This window comes from Mycteria americana, chromosome 6, assembly GCF_035582795.1.
Source record: "Mycteria americana isolate JAX WOST 10 ecotype Jacksonville Zoo and Gardens chromosome 6, USCA_MyAme_1.0, whole genome shotgun sequence".
NCBI lineage: Eukaryota > Metazoa > Chordata > Aves > Ciconiiformes > Ciconiidae > Mycteria > Mycteria americana.
Window position 1 is genome coordinate 5,405,531 of NC_134370.1, and position 19,470 is coordinate 5,425,000.

At 45.3% G+C, this 19,470-nt stretch overlaps 2 protein-coding genes across 3 annotated transcripts; both read right to left on the reverse strand.

Annotated features, from left to right (window-relative positions):
* Positions 1-702: 702 nt before the first annotated feature.
* On the reverse strand, positions 703-14,647 carry BUB3 (BUB3 mitotic checkpoint protein). 2 transcript variants are annotated; one of them, XM_075504387.1, is made up of 9 exons: positions 14,554-14,647; positions 14,074-14,239; positions 11,659-11,853; positions 10,480-10,549; positions 9,494-9,645; positions 6,268-6,426; positions 4,674-4,851; positions 4,098-4,314; positions 703-2,070 (listed from the first exon to the last, which is right to left on the reverse strand). In XM_075504387.1, exons 2-9 carry the CDS (start codon positions 14,080-14,082, stop codon positions 2,061-2,063), a joined length of 990 nt encoding a protein of 329 aa, XP_075360502.1. In that variant the 5' UTR covers positions 14,083-14,239; positions 14,554-14,647; the 3' UTR covers positions 703-2,060. The 2 variants fall into 2 exon arrangements, with proteins under 2 accessions (XP_075360502.1, XP_075360503.1); XM_075504388.1 differs by lacking the exon at positions 703-2,070 and having other exon boundaries at positions 4,094-4,314.
* Positions 14,648-16,045: 1,398 nt separating this feature from the next.
* On the reverse strand, positions 16,046-17,831 carry HMX2 (H6 family homeobox 2). The gene is made up of 2 exons (XM_075504042.1): positions 17,555-17,831; positions 16,046-16,860 (listed from the first exon to the last, which is right to left on the reverse strand). Exons 1-2 carry the CDS (start codon positions 17,829-17,831, stop codon positions 16,313-16,315), a joined length of 825 nt encoding a protein of 274 aa, XP_075360157.1. The 3' UTR covers positions 16,046-16,312.
* Between the last annotated feature and the right edge of the window lie 1,639 nt (positions 17,832-19,470).

A 19,470-nucleotide genomic window follows, 5' to 3' on the forward strand; every position in this document is an offset into this window, starting at 1 on the left:
CACAAAGTCTGCTGTCTCAACCTGCAGTCATCCCTCAAACCCAGGATTTTGCTTACTATTTCTTTGCTAGTCATTCTCACAGAAACCTTTGGTTCCCATGTTTAGGCCCCAGACCCTATGTATCAACTCATTCCTCAAAAAAAACAAACAAAAAAACCCCAACCCAAACACCAAGGGGCCATCACTTCCTACACTGACATCAAAAACTCAACCTTTGCCCAACATCAGAGTCACATACCCTCAACGCAAAAAAGCCAATTAAAATGGGAAGCAACAGGGATGGTGAACATCTATCAGAACAGAGGCTGGATGCTACTGTAGTGATGGCATCATTCATATTTAATTCAGGAAGATCTTTAATTTTTTTTCAAACCTATCAAAACCAGTTTATATTATCAAAGAATCCACATCCAGCTCATGACAAATTATAGAGTATTCCACGTACAACTCCTTTACTATCTCTATCCAATAACAGCTCAAGTTTGTTAGCTTTCTGCACACAGAGCCCAGCTTCCTCTCCCTCACCACCTTCTTTGGAACGATCAGTTACTATTTTTGTTGTCAGCAAGTTTGGTTTTTTAAAGGTAATAAAGTACTCCCACTGGCTACACAGGCACTGATAACTCAGAAGAAGTTGGGAGTGAAGTATGAATCCAATCACCACTCCAAAATACCCACACCTTAATCACCTTTGATAAGTCTCATAGGAGTTTTGTTCTGTCCCTCCTTACTATTCACTACAAAGTGAATACTTAAGTATTGAGTACTTCCCAAACACCTGATACAAGCTACTATTACGAGAGCAGTCTGACAGTCTGTTCTGCAAACAGAGTTGGATGAGATAGTTTTTATGGGTGGTACTAATCAGAAAGCATTTATCTTTATTTCCACAAACCAGTCAGTGACATTGAATATATTCTTTTTAGCAGAAGATGGATTTGCAGGTTTAGTCTCTTGATCAGATCTACGTTGCTGTTTAGAAAAAACATACAGTGTCTAAGTTGTTCTTCTAATACTACTTTCCTAAGAAATTTTTAATTTGTCCAAGTTCAAGCACCTTCTCACACCCACCCTCCACTCCAAAATCCTCAAGAGGCTGATACAAAATTTGATTACAGATTAGACTTCTTACCAACTGGCAATAAGGCAAACGACATTCAGAGAAACAGAGTATTTTCATGGGGTTTTGTGGCCAGAATGACATTTCCAGTCTGGGGAAACTCCTCTTTTCTACCTTTCCACTTGTATTACTCCATAAACCCTAAGCTACCAAGTCAGATCTGCAGGCTTCACAGAGTGAAGTCACTCAGACCACTCAGCTGTAGGCTGAAACTCTACATCTGCTCCCCTCTACCCTCAATGATTCCCAAGCATCAGTAATTTTAGGCTTTTATGCAGTGTATGAAAAAACCCGAAGTACCACATGTTCAAGTTCTTTCCTCCAGAAACAGTTCATGGTTCTTCAGTAGCGATCAAGTCATTGAGATAAATAAGTCCACCTAATACAACTTTAGGCTTTCACAGCCCTGTGAAAACATTGCCTGGAGAGCCAACATCCCCAGGTAATAAAGAAATTCCCAGTTCATCTCACTGGAAAAAGACAAAAGGTTCAGAAGTTTTCCACCAGGAACATCTAGAACTCAAAAATTCTTGCAACTTAAAGGTTTGGTCTTAATGTTTGTTTCACAAACAGTAAAGGTTGTCACACAAAGCGTTTCTTTTCAAAAAACCTACAGATATTTATTGAACAGTTATGAGACCACTGGAAGTTTTCATAATTAGATACTACAAAATGTGATAAGTTTTTATAAAGGTATATGCAAAGTTGCCTACAGGACTGAACTAACTTAGCTACAGACAGCAGATAAAGAAAACAGTTTCACTAACATTATAAGCAGGAAAGTAATGACAGATTAAGATATACTACAATATACAAACAAATATTTCTTAGTTAAAAACAACATCAGTACAAAGATTGTTCTTCTCACTTCTATTGTTTTAGTTTAGTCTTGTTAGGAGCAGGTGGGCACCTCTTGTAGAGAAGAAGTATCCCCAGAAGTCTAGGTAGACCTGAAATAAATAAACTGTATTTCAGCAAGCAATTTTTAGAGTAATCAGAAGCAGGTAAAACATTAACATTCTATAACAGCAGTAATGTGTAGAAAGATGGCTTTCACTTGTATCAAGATACAGTATATATTAATTTAGTGATCAAAAAGCTGATCTTGCCAAGTTTTCTTTATATAATATGGCATCATCTTGATGCATTTAAGAATGCATCATGCAGAAATGTTAAGTGATTCAAATTAATATGCAAAAAGATCACTATGAAACAACTATTAGTTCTCTGTCCTAAGTAACTTATTTTTAGAATAAACCAGAGATGACTCACACTACTGTAACATTAAAATATACGCATCATTCTTAGTGCCCTAAGGTTGGCACAAGCAACTTGTAAATGTCAGAAAAGCATATAAACCTTGTTAATGTTTTCAGAAATTCATTTAAAGATAGAAACAGGTCCAAAAAGATGCCTGTCTAAACGCATTGCAATTACGTTACAATTATTTTCCAAATACACAGATATGCTCTGTCTTTTCTCAGCTCATTACTGACTCAAACAATTTGCCCTTCTGGGATCAATTGTTTGCTAATAAATAATTGTTTACAGTCACAAAATGATATTAAGGAGTATTCTTATTAGTTTTCCTTCTACAGCCTAATAAGATTCAAAACTAGCTGATTCCCAAGAGTCTAACCTTAACCTTGCTGTGTTTAACAGCCCAGGAAATGATGAACCATCTGTTTCAGAAAATAATGGAGGGCCAAGAGGAAATATTGTTTAATTGTAGATTAACCTCCTCATACGGCAGAATGAAGCATCTACAGAATTAGCAACCATAACTAGCAATGAACAAAAATGACTGAAAGCAGCTCTTACTATTACAAGACCAATAACAGCAAGTATTCTATCACCTTTTTTTTTTTTGAAACCCTCCCAAACGTATGTAACAAGTACAACCTGATCTTAAAAATAGATTTGAATTACCATATTTGGATTTTTTTTTTGCTTGAGGAAGCCCAGAAATACTGAAATAGTTCTGGTTTTATTATTCCACGACTATCAAAATTATTTTAAAACAAACATCTCCGAGTGAGAGATGGTGTATTTATTCTTCTGTAACTTCCACCTCACATCTCCACAGCGATAAAATGGCTGCTCTGAAGCAATATACAAGTCACTTAGGGGAGGGGGCTGAAAACACTTGAGGTTTTAAACTCAAGAACTTTGATCACTTATGTGTGTCTATTTACTTAGACACTAAATAATGGAGACAACACTTTGTCTTACACATAAAGTGTAAGACAGTTTAAGTACTAGAAGAAAAAAATAAAAAATAGCTATGACAAACCACAGAAATTAAAAAATAAAAACTGCTTCTGTGCTAGCATAATGAAGAGTAGTGCAGTTCTGCACTGTGATGGCAATTTTTCTATGTAGCATTCATGCCAAAGCAAGCTTAACAGAAATCTTTTACCTCCATCAATCAGTTTGCCCCATTTTGACAGCAACAATGATAGAAAAGTGTGTTATCAGAGGGTTGCAGCAAACTCCAATACATGAGAACTGAGAAAGCTTTTCCTTGATTTTACACAGCGTTCCTAGAACAGTATCTAGATTCACTTCCGACTGTGACAGCTGGGTGCATACTCAGTGTGTAAAGATTTCATTAATACTAAGTTTTAAATATCCAAACACAGTAACATTTACACAAATAAATTATTCTTGAATTCTTCACTTAATTCTTGAAGCAATGAGCTAGCAATAACTCCACAGCTTCATATAATAGCACCTATTCAAAAAGGATAAGAGTTTGACATTCTTCTCCTAAACAACTAGGCACAATTTTATCCATCAGACGTCTATCAGCCTACGGATATTGAAAGCTTGGGCGAACAAGATAAAATCAAAACCAGCCCTACTGTCAAGCTGCACTATCTACTGGCATCAATAATGCTATTCATGAATTTAGGAAAATTAATAAATCTTGGGATGAATGTTCAGAAAGGCTCAAATACAGGTGAAGCATACTCACTTAGGTTTTGTTTCTGCATCTGTCACTTGGCGAATATAGATACCATCTTCAGGATGTTCAATGTCATCCATTTCATACATATATGAAGAAGCTATTGCAAGGGTAGTTCCATCATTGCTGAAGGCAAGTGATGCTATGCTTGTGGGATACCGATGGAACTGACACAGCCGCTTTTTATTAAATGGATCCCAAATATTTACAAATCCATCGGAACCTCCTGAAAATTAATTTTTACAAACAGTTTTTAAGTTATAATTGGGAGAACGGTAAGACTGAAAAGGTACAGCAAAGGAGGGGGGGAAGGAAAAGAGAAAACTACCTGGAATTACTTGTCAGTAAAAACACAGGGTTATACAGAGTTGCATAATTTAGTAAAGAGTACAAGTAGTATTTCCCAAAATCCCTGTTAAAGCAATTAACTCTCACTACATCAAATAATTTAAAAACTCTGCCCATTGCAAGAAATACGATTTAAATGCCTAAAAAGTAAGGGCATATGAAGTAATGGCTGATGTGTTTAAATCAAAACTAAAGGAATTGATGCAAGTGTTACAAAAAATTTAGTATCTACTCTACCTGTAGCAAACGTGTTGTGGACATTATGGAAAGAAATAGCATTAACTGGATAAATCTGCTCAATGTTATTTTCCTTCAGACGGTGACATTTGAATGCATATTTCTTCTTCTGGATTTCTGGACTTGGATCCAAATATTCCACCGCAACACGACCTTCAATAGAACTTAAAACATAACCCTACCAAAAAAATTTGGAGATACGCATTTTAGAAGTTTACAACTGGAGAAGAGATTGCAATACAATTTATCTTATACCCCTCTAAATTCAAATAAATGAAAAGTAAACTGTCTTAAATTGTGTACAACTAGAAATTGTTTGTTACCACAGATCTATGGCATCATCAATAAAATCTGCTTCTAAGAAAGAAGTAACACAGAAAAAAAGCTTTCCGAGAGATTCTCATTGCACCATAGTTTTAAGCTGACAGTGAGGCTTTTAATTACCACTGCAGATCCAAACACAAGTTGCTTCGGGGAGAAAATGTTAAGCGTTAAGAACCCCTTGTATTTGCTCACCTATCCCCCAGGGCCTAAATATCTCAAATATTAGAAATACTCATGGGACTATTTAGTTTCAGAATTACATTAAAATTAGTTCAGAGCTTTATATTAGCAACTAAACACTCAAGTTGAAATAGTATTTTCAGTGAAACTTGATTATAAGTGGTGTCCACTTATCCAGTTAATTACAGTCCTGACTTAGCAACCTGAGATGCTTTTATTGTAACTTCCGAGTTAAGCCCATAATAGATCTTTTCAGAAATAGGATTGTAATGGTATCTAGCTATAGCAAGGTTCTTTAAAGTCCATAATACAATACAATCTGGAAGATCAGCTTGTTTTACTATAACTAGAACTGAAAACGGACAAAGCGTTCATACCAGTTCAAGAACAAGTAACTAGGTCTCCCAATTCCTGTACTAGCACTATGTACACAGGGAAAATTCCCTTCCAAATTAGTTTGTCAGAGAAAGCTGATCCTCCTGCTTTACTTCAGAAAGAGAAATACCACAGATACACTATGTTAACCTACGTGGAACAGCCGTAGGATCATCTAAATTGTGCAATTCCCCCTCCATAATGGATCATGGGTTCTTGAGTGCATGACAGACTCGGAGTTAAAAAAAAAAAAAAGAGAAATATATAAATGACATTCATATAGTTTTAATCCTGCCACTGTTCACAGCCTGTTGAAGAACCTAGGGCTACAATACATAAAGGCTGCTGAGCAACCGCCAATTCCGTCTTCCTCTCTTCTACTGCAACCTTGGGGGATGCGTGTGTGTGTTTTGGTTTTAATTACATGTCAACATTGTGATGCATTAAATAGGTTATTTTAAAAAAAAGGAGACAAAACAGAAAAAAAAAAGAAAACATAATATGCTGATAAGTCAGTGGCAAACATTCCTAAGCTACACTATTAAAAAGAGTTGATCTGGAACAAGGAGCCTCAACACCATTCACCACCACCCCCAGTTTTGTTTGATTACAAAACTTTGAAGACCAGAAATTTTTTAAAATGAAAGATGCAGAAAAGTTGAAAAATAAACCTAAAGAATATTCAGCAGAAATACAATTGACATGTTTCCCATACCTGTTTATTCGGAAACGCTCTGATACAGCGGGTCTGGTATTTCAGACTTGATTCTCTTCGCTGCTGAACATAACCCATGTTGCGCAAATCCCACACCAGCACTCTCCGACCTGCCGTCCCCACAATTAGTCTATCTCCAGACACAGAAAGCGTGTAGACCTTTAAAAAAAATTACAATATTTAACACTTATCAGCCTGGATTTCCATTGTTCTTTGTACAAAAGAAAATGTCAGAAATATGCAATAACAAAACAGGTGACATCTACAATATGAAGTCTATAGCTATAGATTTCCTCTCTGCTTCAATTTATAACTTAAATTTGGGATAAACAGCAGTAGTGTGTAGCTGGTTAGTGATAAGACACTGATGTAGCATTTCAAAAGCTCACCCTTAATTCTGTACCCTAGCACATAGCTGAAAAATCAAGCCTAACGCAGCCCCATACTACATATAACAAATTTAGCAAAAAGAATAAAAGCATATGCACTTGTGCAATTCTAAGTTTCAAGCACATTTGTTCAGTTACCAGTCTCCAGATCTCAGTGATATCTAAATAATCTTCCACACACGAGATTTCTTCCTTTTGCTGGTATTACCTATGTTTTAAATGCTACACGCGTACAGTATTTATGCACAATTCAAAAGGAAAATCAGGTTTTCCTCAAATTATTTCAAGCATTAAATTTATTGGATATTTCAAGGCAAGAGGAAAATAGGTACACAGCAACAGGGGGGGAAAAAAGGGCATGGATATTGGAATTCATCTGCACAGCTTGCATTCCCCACTATCAATTCATGTTCCTGCAGTTTAGTCCTACAACACCACGTCACACATTTTCTTCTCAGTTTTCCTCCATCTGGTAATCACGTGTTTTTCTTTTTAAACAGAATACTCCAAGTTGAACTTCATGTTAATAAAGGGAAAAAAATTGCCAAGAAATCATTTAAAAACCCAGTACTTTGTATACTTTAATAAAACTAAGTGAAATTGAAGGAAGCAATATGCTTGACATCATTAAAAAATACTATGGCTTGGAATTTCAACTCTACTCCAAAAATTGACTCAGAGGTTCTAATTTTCATTTACCAAATTTCTCGTTAAAATATTCAGCCTATAAATTGTTCTGTTTCCAACTATTACTTGTGATACAGTTAATCTGGAAATATGTTTAAAAAAAGAAAAAGAAAAAAGGTTCAGTCAAAAACTCTGTGCTATCAACAACTTGTAATTTGTGTGATACACAAACAAGATGGAATCCAGCTACGTATAGCTGTCCTCTCACTGAGCTGCTAACAAGAGCAAACTATAAGCATAAGCTTTTGAAAAAGTGATCCAATGCAGCTAAATATATAGGAAACAGATACTGTATATACCTCAGAGCAAGAATCTAAAGTGAAAGAGATCTGGTATCCTGCCAGAAGGATTCAATTTACTTTTGGCATGTGCTTGTACAATTTCACTCATGCACCTAGTTTCATTTTCTGGTTCTCTGATAAAGCTCAATAAAGCTATTTGGTTCTAGTAAGACTGCACTGAAATATCAGACAAAACAAATTTTCTCTTCATTTGCTATAAACATTTCCGAAGAAGTTATGTTTTCAAAAAGTTAATTCCTAATAAAAACTAAGCGGATAGGTGTGTAAGTGTATGGGTATATGTATAACCAATCCACATTGATTCAGCATGCATTCTTGCTCTAAAATGTGGCTATTGAATTTCCCTCTTAAGACTCAGGTCTTAAGATGGGAAATGTCTTAAATGTTCACATAGGAGTTGCTTAAAACTTCTGATGATCCCAATTGCCAAATCCCACTTCCATATAAAAAGGGCAAGAAAAACTTTGGGCCAACAGTAGTTAGACACTTTAACAAGACAGTTTTTCAAATCTCCCTTTGTTATTGATGTAAAAATTGATCCAAAAATATTAATAAACATTATATAAAATGTGTTTGTATACATGTATGGAAACAAAGGCACATAAAGAACATTAAATATCTTAAATCTTCTTTACAAACTGATGTCACACCTGTATAGTAAGTATTCTTTCTACACCACACAATCATAAATCAAATGAAACCATTGTCATGCAGTTGAGTAGGTGTACACATTTATCAAAGGCAGTATTAAAAAAGTGACATAATGAACCTTGCTGAACCAATAAGCAGCTTGATTCACTGTGGCTGTCCATTATATGATATTCTGTCAGCAATTTATCACAGTTCTTTACATGATACATACAACTATAAATCAAAACTAGCAATAATGCAATTACTTTATTCTGAACAAAGGTCTTGCCAGAAGTAGATTCAGCTATGTTGTAACAAAAGTAATAGCTATTTAGATGCAATAGGGAACATAATGATGGCTCATAATTATGACTTGACAATATGACGTGACAGAGCTAAATGAAATTTTAAAAAGATATAGGCAAAAAAATATTCATATGTAAAATTATCCATCAATCCAGCCTGTATTTAGGAGTCTATGAAAAAAACCCAGAAATTACTGTTCTATAATTCTTTTAACACCACCACCGTAAGCAGTATAAAGATTAACACACCATATAACCATTAGAAAAAGCTTAAGACATTACGTTTTACCTTATTTCTCTTGGTCTCTCACTAGCACAGAGGATTTTAGTATTAGGAGAATGTCTGAATTTACTAGGCATTAGTACAATGACAGGTAAATTACAATGCAAACAATTCTGTTCAACCTTTTAATACAAGTGAATAAACAAAATATTATTTCAGGCAGTGTAATTGGCCTCCTATTATATCTCCATGCATATTTCAAAACAATCAGACTTTATGACTGCCAGGATCTGATATATCTAAAAGTCTTAACGTTTAAGGAATCGATAGTGCATATTACAATTAAGCCAAGGATTATTAAAGATTACGTCAATTTCACATGCTGTTTTTGTAGGTTTTCCCTTCTCAAGTTTGTTTTAAATTAAAAGCATTCGGTAAAAGAATTCTTAACAGGAGTGCTAGAATTAAGTTATGCTCTCCTGCCGATGAAAGCTCAAAGCCTTAACCTAAAATCGCAACATATTCTGAATATCAATGTTCTAAAATGCAACATTTTCACAGTTTAAAAACCATTAAATGCAACTTTTCAGACTCAATTCTGTTTAAGACAGTGTCCTGTATCGTGATGTTTAACTAGTCACTGGCTGTATTATTTAACATATCACCTGGAATACAGCACCCAGCACATACCTTTTCAGGCTGAGAGAAGGTTCCTGCATTACAAGGAGTTCTGGGATCCCACAGCTTAACTGTTTGATCCCAGCTTCCAGTCACCATGACATTCACTTCTGGGCAATACTCAACACACCTGATAGGAGCATCATGAGCACCAACAAGGTTTTCTGTAAGAAAATACAATTTATTGTAACTTTATTGGCTCTACAAACAGTCAGAATGTGTTGAAAAAAAGAATAAAAAAAGGACACACTACTGTAATGTAGTACAAGGCCATGCTGTTCGACAAAGCAGAAGCTTTATATACATTCTGCCACACGTGTGAAAGACCATTCTAAATATGTCTAAACCACAAACCTTTGGAAAATAACACACTCATTTTTAGTTCAGCTTAGCTAATTCCCCCTAATTGAGACACAGTAGCCTATGGCAGAGCAGGATTATCATCAGAAATCCAATTCAAGGCATCCTACAACAAGGATCTACCAAGCTGCCAAACACTTCCATGCTTTTAGGTGGTACTTATTAGTACCACTAGTTATTCTGCTAGATAAAGACACATATGATGTGAATCTTAAATCGACAGCGTGACAAGTATATAGTTATTTCCTTTCCTTCCATTTTTACCTTAAAATAAGTAAATAGAAGAGAAATACACATCTAAAATACATCAATGAATATTCATCACAGGAAAAGTTTAAACCCTCAGTTTGGCAGCAATGGATTCGGCCCTCCTGTTAAAGGTGTTATCGCAGGTGTTCAATTACACAGTAAGGAATACTACCTTGTTCTGAGAAAGGGCTGCATAGCAAAGGAGACTGCTGAGCACTAACACTGACAACTTAAATCAATAGACATTTATAATCAACATCTAAACAGCTACTACTTAAAGTAAATATCCCCCATCTAAAAAAACCTGAAACATATTCCATTCATCTAAGTATAGAAATCTGAAGCCTAGGCCAGTTGTTGATACCACTTACAGAATTTAATCTGCTTACCTTGGTCCGTGTTAAGATCGTGCATTTTCAATTGCTGATCTAATCCTCCACTCCAGGCATGGGTAGGATCCTATAAAGCAAAAAATTTCACCTTATGACATGTGTTAAGCTTCCCTGACTACTATGCATTTAATCTCTTAGGCTCATAACACAGGATTTGCTTTCAAGAGTTTTGGGAAGATGGGAATTAAGACAGAAGGGTTAAGATCCAGCCCAGATCTAGACAGGCAGATGACAGAAGCTTTGCAAAATGTTTCAGTAAAGCACTTTCAGCTATACAAATTTTTCTTAATTTAAGAAGTAAAACTAAAAAGAAACAAAAGCAGTCAGAGGCTATATCAAATCATTTCTATTTCTGTAACAGCAAAACACATAATGCTTATTTTTAAATGACGACCAACCTCAGCCAGTTCCACCTAATTGAAGCGTATCCCTTCTAAAACGAATCTGGAAACTAGAAAACATTTGAGAACCTGTGTGTTGATCCACAATGCAGTATTAGCCATGTGACAAAATGTTCAGTGAAAAAAGCACAACCAGAATTAAAAATTTAAACAGTAACACATCAAGATCAAGTCACTGGAGGACACGCCAGAATACAATGCAAAAAAAGATGCTAATTGAAACCTTTATTTAAAAAAAAAAGGGGCAAAACAGAAAAGTTGCACCAATAAACTTAAACCACTCACATCTCAAATCCAGTGCATTAAAAATACAGAAATCAAGTATCTGGTAAATGGCTCACTTGGAACAATGCCATGTTTCCAAAACAACCCAGTATGAGAAGGTTAAAAAAGAATAGAATAATTGGCTATGGGCATTTATTGTGAATAATGATTTCTGGCTACATACTACCAGTACCACTCTTTGTAAGAAACACGTACACAATTTACCATACCATTGCAGAAACAGCACAAACCAGCTCAAATTACTTTTGCCTACCACTTCTACCAGAAGTAAATTACTTGTGTGCCTGCACCCTTCACAGGAAATACCTATATTTAGGACTAGAACGACATTCATTAAAAGGAGAATAATTGGCTATTTTTTTTAAACCTAGAATTCAGGCAGGATTTCACTATCCCTTTAATTTCAGGGACTGACAATTCCTCATGTACATTGGGCACTATATGTCTATAAAATAATAATTTCAAAAAACCCCACACCTCACACACTTACATAAAAAGCACAGTCAAGGACAGCTCCTGAATGTTGATATTTGAGTCTCATGGTGTTGGCAGGAACATCATAGAGCCGGACAGTTGTGTCCCAGGATGAAACAAGCAGAAACTGAGACGTATTCGGACTAAACTTTACTGATGAAATACCATCATCTGGAGTTTGATTTAGTTTGAATTCGTTTGATCCCGTCATCTGAAGAAAAGACAGCAACGCACAGATACAATTTTAGTACTAACAAGACCATAAGCCTAGCAAGTTAATTAGCTAACTGATCCATCTTAAAGGTAACTTAAAGTAGACCTGAAAAGTTTGCTAGCTTTCACACAGAAGTTCAGAACACCCAGATTTCTGACAAACTCTCTAAAATTCAAGATGCTAATCCCTGTCCAAAACTTCAATAAATTCCTCCCCCTACAGAGAGCTTTTAAATTTAAATATCAAATATAACATGGAACAAACAGTACAAAAAGTTCCTTTGTATTATTATCTGTAAGTTTAGATATTGTTACTTACAAATGTATTTTTCCCCCACACTACCGTGCACATGGCTGTATTTTTAAGGTAAATATTTATAAATTGCTGTGAGCATCAAGAAGTTACTTTAAAAAACACATGCAGACAGAAAGGAATCTGATTTGAAAACTCCAACAAAAAGCATTGATTTGTTCCTGATTTGGTATGACTGTCATATACTTCCAAGAATTGCAATTGGATCGTCTTGCAAATAGTTTCGGACTCTCTGCAACTTTCCAGTCCTTAGGCTTCCATAAGTGCTATAAAATATTTCCAGTGAAACAACTGTAAGGTTGGGGGTTTTTTCCCCCTCTTAAGAGTCTAAAGAAGGTCAGATAAGAACAGAAAGTTATGCTTTGTGGGGTACTGAAATGCAGAGCAAACATGTAAATGTGATGTGACTGGGAAAAAAAGCCATCAACAATTCAATGACAGATCAATGACTCTGAAGGTAACTGCAGCACTCACTTCATAGGACTAGTTAGTTGTATACACAAAAATTCAAAGAAGGAGACCAGAGGCTATAAACAGCAAATTTCAGCTGGGAAGACAGCACAGACCTTACGAACACTCTGAAAGAAGAAACTGCTCATTATATGTACACCAACAAAACTTTTTTTTTAAGGCTTCAGAAAGCCTTAATGGCACTTTTCCCTTATGCTAAAAGGACAGAGAAGTAAATTAGCTCAGATTTTCTATAACAATATCACTCCTGAATTTGTACGTACAGCTGCAGAGGTTAAGATTAGACCTCTGAGAATAAATCAAGAGAGAATGACCAGGTGAACTAGGACAAGGTTCAAATTTAGTGCACAATTGTTCTAGTTCAGCACTTGTCAGTAACTGAACAATCAAGTTGTATAATAATGTGAGCACTACGCATTCTTACACTGGAAAAATTTCTTACATGGAAGCTTTAGTAGGTGTTCTGTAAGACATCCTTCAAAAAAAAAAACCTCACAATGTAAACACAAAGTGCTATTTCTGCTATTTAAAGCGATTAAAAAAACTTTTAAGAATAGGAAATAAAAACTTCTTTCTTAACTCCTTTTTTCAGCTCTGCTTTGGGAATACTTGGGCAAAAGACAGATATGCTTGAGAATCTGCCACACGTATTTCTATGTGAATACTATAGAGAATTCGGCAGCACCTTCATCACACTTTAAACAGTGAGATGTACCTCTGAGTATTTCAGATGTATGTACAAAGACACAAAATCTAAAGGAATGCAGAACAACTATGAGAATTAGATAGGATGTGTTAATCGCCTTGTCTACTTGTGGCAGAAAACTCAAACAACAAACATGAGGATTTGAGGCACCTGGTACAACAGTCACTAACCAGCCCAAAAGCAATCAACAAGCAGCACTCCAGGAAGCAAAAGTTACTTACATCAGAAACCTGGAAGGATGCCCCAAAGCTATTTTTAATTCAGAAAAAAATTATAAAATATCAGAATTTAAATGTATCCTACCTTTTACGTATGTTACAAAAAAAAAAAATAATCACGTAAAGAGCTCTGCACATTTTCACAAACGCAACTGCTTCACAACCGGGATCGCCAAACAACAGTAACCATCATGCCCACCTCAAGCAACAAAGTCCTGGTAAAATTTTCAAGCACCACAAGAGATAACTCAAAGATGACGTTACTGGGAAGATGCATGCTGCTGAAACTGCAACGCTGACTTAACTATAGGGTGCACCTTTGCAACTCCATCGTTCCCGAAAGCTCTTTTTACGGAAGAGATAAGAAATCAGTACTTTTATAGCTGCTTTTAACATAGCACGCTCTACCATTTAGCTACCCGGTAAGAGTCTCTCGAACAAAGCAGGCCGCTTTGTTGAAAGCGTTCGGACGACCAGCCTGTACTTTCATTAAGAAGGCATTAACGGTACCGTTTTCATATTGCACGAGTTTCTCTCCCAGCTCCACGCAACACCAAGGAAAAGCCTTCTTCCTGCAGCAGTGGCGGATTACGGAAGCTCTCCAGTCAGAGAGAGCACGATCGCTCTCGCAGTCCGGTCCCGGAGAAGCGCGTCGGGATGCGGGAGATGCTGCCGGCTGCGGCGGGAAGGGAAGAGGGTGAGCGAAGGGCCCGAGAACCGAGGGAGGGCCGAGGTTAGCGGCGGAGACGCTCCGGCACCCACGGCCCCACCAAGGAACGGACGCGAAGTCGGGACGCCCCGGGAGGGGGGGGGGGCGGCGGGAGAGGCCGCGGCGCCCGGCGCGGCTGAAGGGAGGCAGCCGCCAGCCCGGGCGAGGAAAGGCCGTCCCCAGGCCAAGGAGGCCGCTCACACCTCAGCGCTGCCCCGCGACGCAGGCCCGCCCGTACCACGCAGGCCTCTGCACCCCCCCGGCCCCGAGCCCGGCCTCACCTCAGCGCTCCGCCCGGGCCCCGCGCCTCCGGCCTGCCGACAACCGCCGCCGCCACCCGCGCGCACGCGCACTCCCGCCCGCCCCGCTATTGGCCGGTTCGAAAGGGCGGAACTATGCGTCCCGGCGTGCCCCGCGCGCCCGCCGCTCCCGGCGTGCCGCCGCGCCGCCGCGGGGCATGCTGGGACGTGTAGTCGCCGGGCCCGGCGAGGCGGGGAGGGGCTGGGCGGCCGCCGGTCCCTGTCGCTCCCGTTATCATCGGCGGCTGCTAACGGGGGTTCCTGGGCGGCGGCGGGGGCGGCGTTGCGGCCCCCCGGGGGAGCCACACGGACGTTCCCCGGGAGGGGCTGCGGCGGCCTCACCCCCGCCCCGGGGTGCCCGGGGCCGCTGTCGGGGTGAGCGCCGTCCGGCTCCCCCCGCGGGCGGCGGCGGGTCCGGGCCCAGGCGGGTCCCAGCCAGGCCGTACCGCCAGGCCCGTGCCGCGGGGGCAGGGACAGCTACTGCTGGGCTGCAATAACGTTAACGGGCAAACCCGAAATACGAATTATTCCCCCTAAAAAAGAGTCCGAAAGGCGGAGCGACGGCACGGGCACCCCCCGGGTGCCGATGCTCACCTCGGTGTCCCCGCCGGCAGCAGGGCCGAGCCCACCCCGGCCTGCCGCTACCGCGGGCAAGGACAGCACCGGGCTGCAGACCGGGCTCCGCGGCTTGGCGTACCGGCTGCGGGGCGCTGGGAGAGCTTTCTCGTTCCCGCGCACTGAAAATCACCGTGTTTACCCCTTCGGGCCTTTTATTTCTCTCTTTTTTTTTTTTTTTCGTTACCCGGTGAAGGCACCCTCGTTATTGCTGCTGTAAACATCCCCTCCGCGCTCGGTACCGGCGGTACCCGCCGAGCCAGTGGCCGCGGTTTCAATACCACTTGCTGCGGGATTTACTTTTTGGTGTCAACGATTGACTCCGTCCTCCGTGGGGAGGCAGCCGTGGGTGCCCCGGGGCGGGGAGAGGAGCCGCGGAGCGCCGGGGTCAACCACCGGGAGCTGCGAGCCTGCTACCTGTCACCGCAAACCAGAAAAACGGTCCCCGTTTCCCAAACCGTTTCTGAGCGTTTGAGAAAGGCCCTTCATCTCCCAGCCAAGCGCAGGGGACCGAGCCCCCGCCGGTCCCGCGGGGCCACGGGCAGGAGTACGGGCAGGCCGGCCTGCGGTTCTCTGCGGGAAACGAGACGACGAGCAGGAGGCAGAAAAAAATCCACCCTCGGCGTTACACGTCGTTTTCGCTCTCCCGTGCATGGGTCCCAGGCGCCGCGGGTCCTTCCCGCAGCGGCGGCTCCCCGCCCTGCCCGCCCCGGCCGCGGGGCTGCCCCCGGTCCCGGGGTGCCCCTCCGGGCAGGGCCGCCCGGCGGGAACACGCGATCGAGCTGGCAAATTTACAAACGAGGCTTAAAACGTTTTATTCTTTTGTTTTCTTTCTTTAAAAATATTTACAGATCTGAAATAACGCTTTTTTAATTAATTTTTTTTCTTCTTTTTCAAGTGGCAGGATAGCGGGAGGGGAGGGGGGGTGCCTCCGGCGCCCCGGGCTCTCCGTTTGCCCATCCCTCCCATCAGTTTCGTTCCTCTGTCCCCGCCGCGGAGGCGGGCCGGGACCCTGCACGGAGCCCCCGCGGCGGCCCCGGCCCCGGTCTCGGTCTCGGCCTCGGTCCCGGTCCCGGTCTCGGCCCCGGCCCCGACGGGGCGGCCGCGGGGAGGGGAGCGTGGCGGCTCAGTAGTCGATCTTGTTGTAGAGGTTGTAGAGCGGTAAGGCCGAGAGGTTGCTGCCGGGGTAGTAGAGAGGGGCGGGGAAGGCGATGGACCGGGGCACCGGCACTCGGAGGAGGGAATTGTCTCTGAACACCAGCGGCATCCCCACCAGAGTCTGCGCCGAGGCGTGGGCCATGTTGGCCGCCTCCAGCTCGGCCGAGAGCTGCCGTTTCCACTTGTTCCTGCGGTTCTGGAACCAGGTCTTCACCTGGGTCTCGGTGAGCTGCAGGCTGGAGGCCAGGCAGGCCCGCTCCGAGCTGCTCAGGTAGCGCTTCATGTCGAAGGTGGACTCCAGCTGATAGACCTGGCTGCGGCTGAACACCGTGCGCGTCTTCTTCTTGGCTGCGCCGGCCTGCCGGTCCCCGCCGTCGCGCTGCCGGTCCCCGCAGGAGGGCGAGGCGGGTCCCAGCGGCTTCTCCTTCTCCTCCTTACAGTCCTGCTGGGGGGGCGAGAGGAAGGGCCCCCGCTCCCCGCTGCCCGCCGCCGCCGCTCCGCTCCCCTTGGCGCTGCCTGCAACAGAGCGACAGCGCGGGGGTCGCACGGCCGCCGGCACCGGCACCCCCGACGGCCGAACCCCCCCGCCGCCCCGGCTGGGGGAAGCAGCGAGGCGAGCCCCCGGGCAGGCACCCGCCGCCCCCGCTCCCGGTGGAAGGCACCGCCGACGCCGGGGGAAGCCATCCCCTTCCGGGCTATCCCTGTCCCTCCGTCACATGGCTGGACGGACGGACGGACAGGCGGCCGTGCATGCCCCGGTGAAGGCAGCCGAGTACCAGGCTCGGGGCGCTTTCCTACCCGGTACCAGGCGGCGGATTTTACTTTACGGCATTGCATTTCACGGACCGTTTAGTCAGCATTAATGCTAAAAATTAAACATCTTTCTTCCCCTTGCCCGAGCGCTGTAAATAAGCAGAATCGAAGAAAACGAGCGTTATCCATCGCAGCGCGCCCCTTCGGGGGAATCAACCCCGGTGGGGCGGGAAGGAAAAAAACCAAAAAGCCACCCTATTTTTGACGGAGTGCCTTCCTCCCCCCTTCAGCCACGGACGGCGCAAATTCGCTCTTCCCCCAAAGCAGGGAGGGCGCGACATCCCCCCCCCTCCCCCCAGCGGGGGCCGGGCCGGGGCCGACCCCTCCGCGGCCCTTCCTGGCGGCCGACGGGCCCCGTCCGCCCCGTCCCGTCCCGTCCCGTCCCGCCGGTACTCACCGAGACAGGTGAAGCTGAGGGGCTGGTGCTTGTGGCACGCCTCGGCGGGGCCGTGCGCCTCGGGGCAGAAGCAGCCGCGGTGCTTCCAGCTCTCCTCCGGCTCCTCGTCCTCCGAGGAGAGGGAGAGGGTCCGGCCGCGGGCGGGCCAGGCGGCCGCCCTGCCGCCGGCCTCCCGGGGGGGCTCGGCGCTGCCGCTGCCCAGGATGGACTGGATGGTGAAACTGGAGATGGGAGCAGCCGCCGGACAGCACTTGCTCGGGTCTTCCTTGCTGCTCATCCTGGGTTCATAAGAAAGCAGAGGAGGGAAGCTCTCGCTTTAGAGGCGCTCGGGGGGCCGGGGTGTGCGGGAGGGGGGGGGCCGGCAGCCTGCCGGGAGCCGGCGGGGGGTTTGTTTTGGGGGGTGTTTTCGGCGTGCCGCTGCCGGCTCTCCCCGCGCCTGCCCAGGCGGACTGCATGCTCCTTCCCCCGCGTCCCTATTGATCTGCGGGCGGCGGGCGGCGGGGCTTCATTTGCATGGAGGTGGCCTCCGCCGCGCCAATCACGGCGGCGGCGGCGGCCACGGAAAGTTTGGAAACCCGCGGGGCCGGGGCGGGGGGGGTGGCCCCGCCGCGGCTAGCAGGCAACCGGGACCGGCGGGGACCCCCGCGGGGTCCTCACCGTCGTCCCCGGGGCAGCGGGGGCTACTCTGACCCCGCGCCCCCCGGGGAGGGACGCTGAGGGCCCGCCGTGCCTCCTCGCCCTCCACCTCGAGTGGGTGAGAGGGACGTGGGCTGAATGCCTTATGCCGGCCGGGGGGTGGGTGTTGGGATGAACATCTTGTGCATATCCGGGGATCTTTACCCTTCTTGCTCGTTAGAGAGGAGGGGGGGGAAATACTGTTAGGGTGTGCGGGCTGCTCGGCAGCGCTGGGAAAAGCCTTCTCCCAGACATCGGGGCTTGCGCTGCGCCGCAGCCGGTAACAAATGTCTCACGAAATGCCTCCTGCGTCTCCTTCCCCGGCCCTGGCAGCCGGGGGGAGCAAGGAGGGAGGGGACGTCCTCCCGCATCTCCAGATCAACTTTGTCCGGAGTCACGGGCCCTTCCCCTCGGGGGGGAAAAAATCACAGCGATGGCGGCTCTTCCCCCGCCACTGCTTCCCCTGGAAGGGAAAACCTGAGGGCGGCAGCCCGGGGCCGGGCCGGGGCAGCAGCCGCTGTGCCACCCCTGCCCCAAGGGAACGGAGTCCCCCGCCTTCCCGGGAGCGCACGGAGCCGCCGTTGCGGGGTCCCCATTCCCCCGGGCCTGCTCCGCAGATGCGAGGCGGAGGCCGAGCCCCGACGGCCGCCGGGGGCGGTGGGCTGGGGCCTCCCTCCCCCGGCCTGGGCCGTCCCCGGCCCCTGCCTCCTCCCCCGGGAAGCCGCAGAAAGGAGCCCCGGTAACGGGGCCGGTGTGGAAGGCATCAGCCCAGCCACCGCTGCCCCGGGTGCCCCACGCTCCCTCTGCCCCCGGGCAGAGCAGCCCGCCCGCTCCGCCTCCATTTCCCCGCTGCCGCCACTCCAAAGGGATGTGCCCCCCCCCCCGGCCCTCCTCCCCGCTGGGGCCACCCGTGTCCGTGGGCGGGGGCTGCCCCCGAGCCCGTAGCCAGCCCGGCCGGGCGCCGGCGGCTGCGCCTCAGCCACGCCTGGAAATAGCGTTGGTTAACGAAGATGGGGCGAGTTTGGCGGCTGGTGGGGCCAGTGCCCCCCACCCCGCGGGTCAGGGGACAACAGCTCCGGGAAAACGGCACCGGGGGCTGCTGCAGCCCCCGGGCATGGCTGGGGAGGCATCCCGCGGAGAGGAGCGAGTGGCAAGCGCTGCTCCAGCTCGGAAATCCCGGTGGTTTTGCTCGCATTCCTGTCCGGGTGCAATACCCTGGGCCTCGGCAAGGGCCCCGGCAC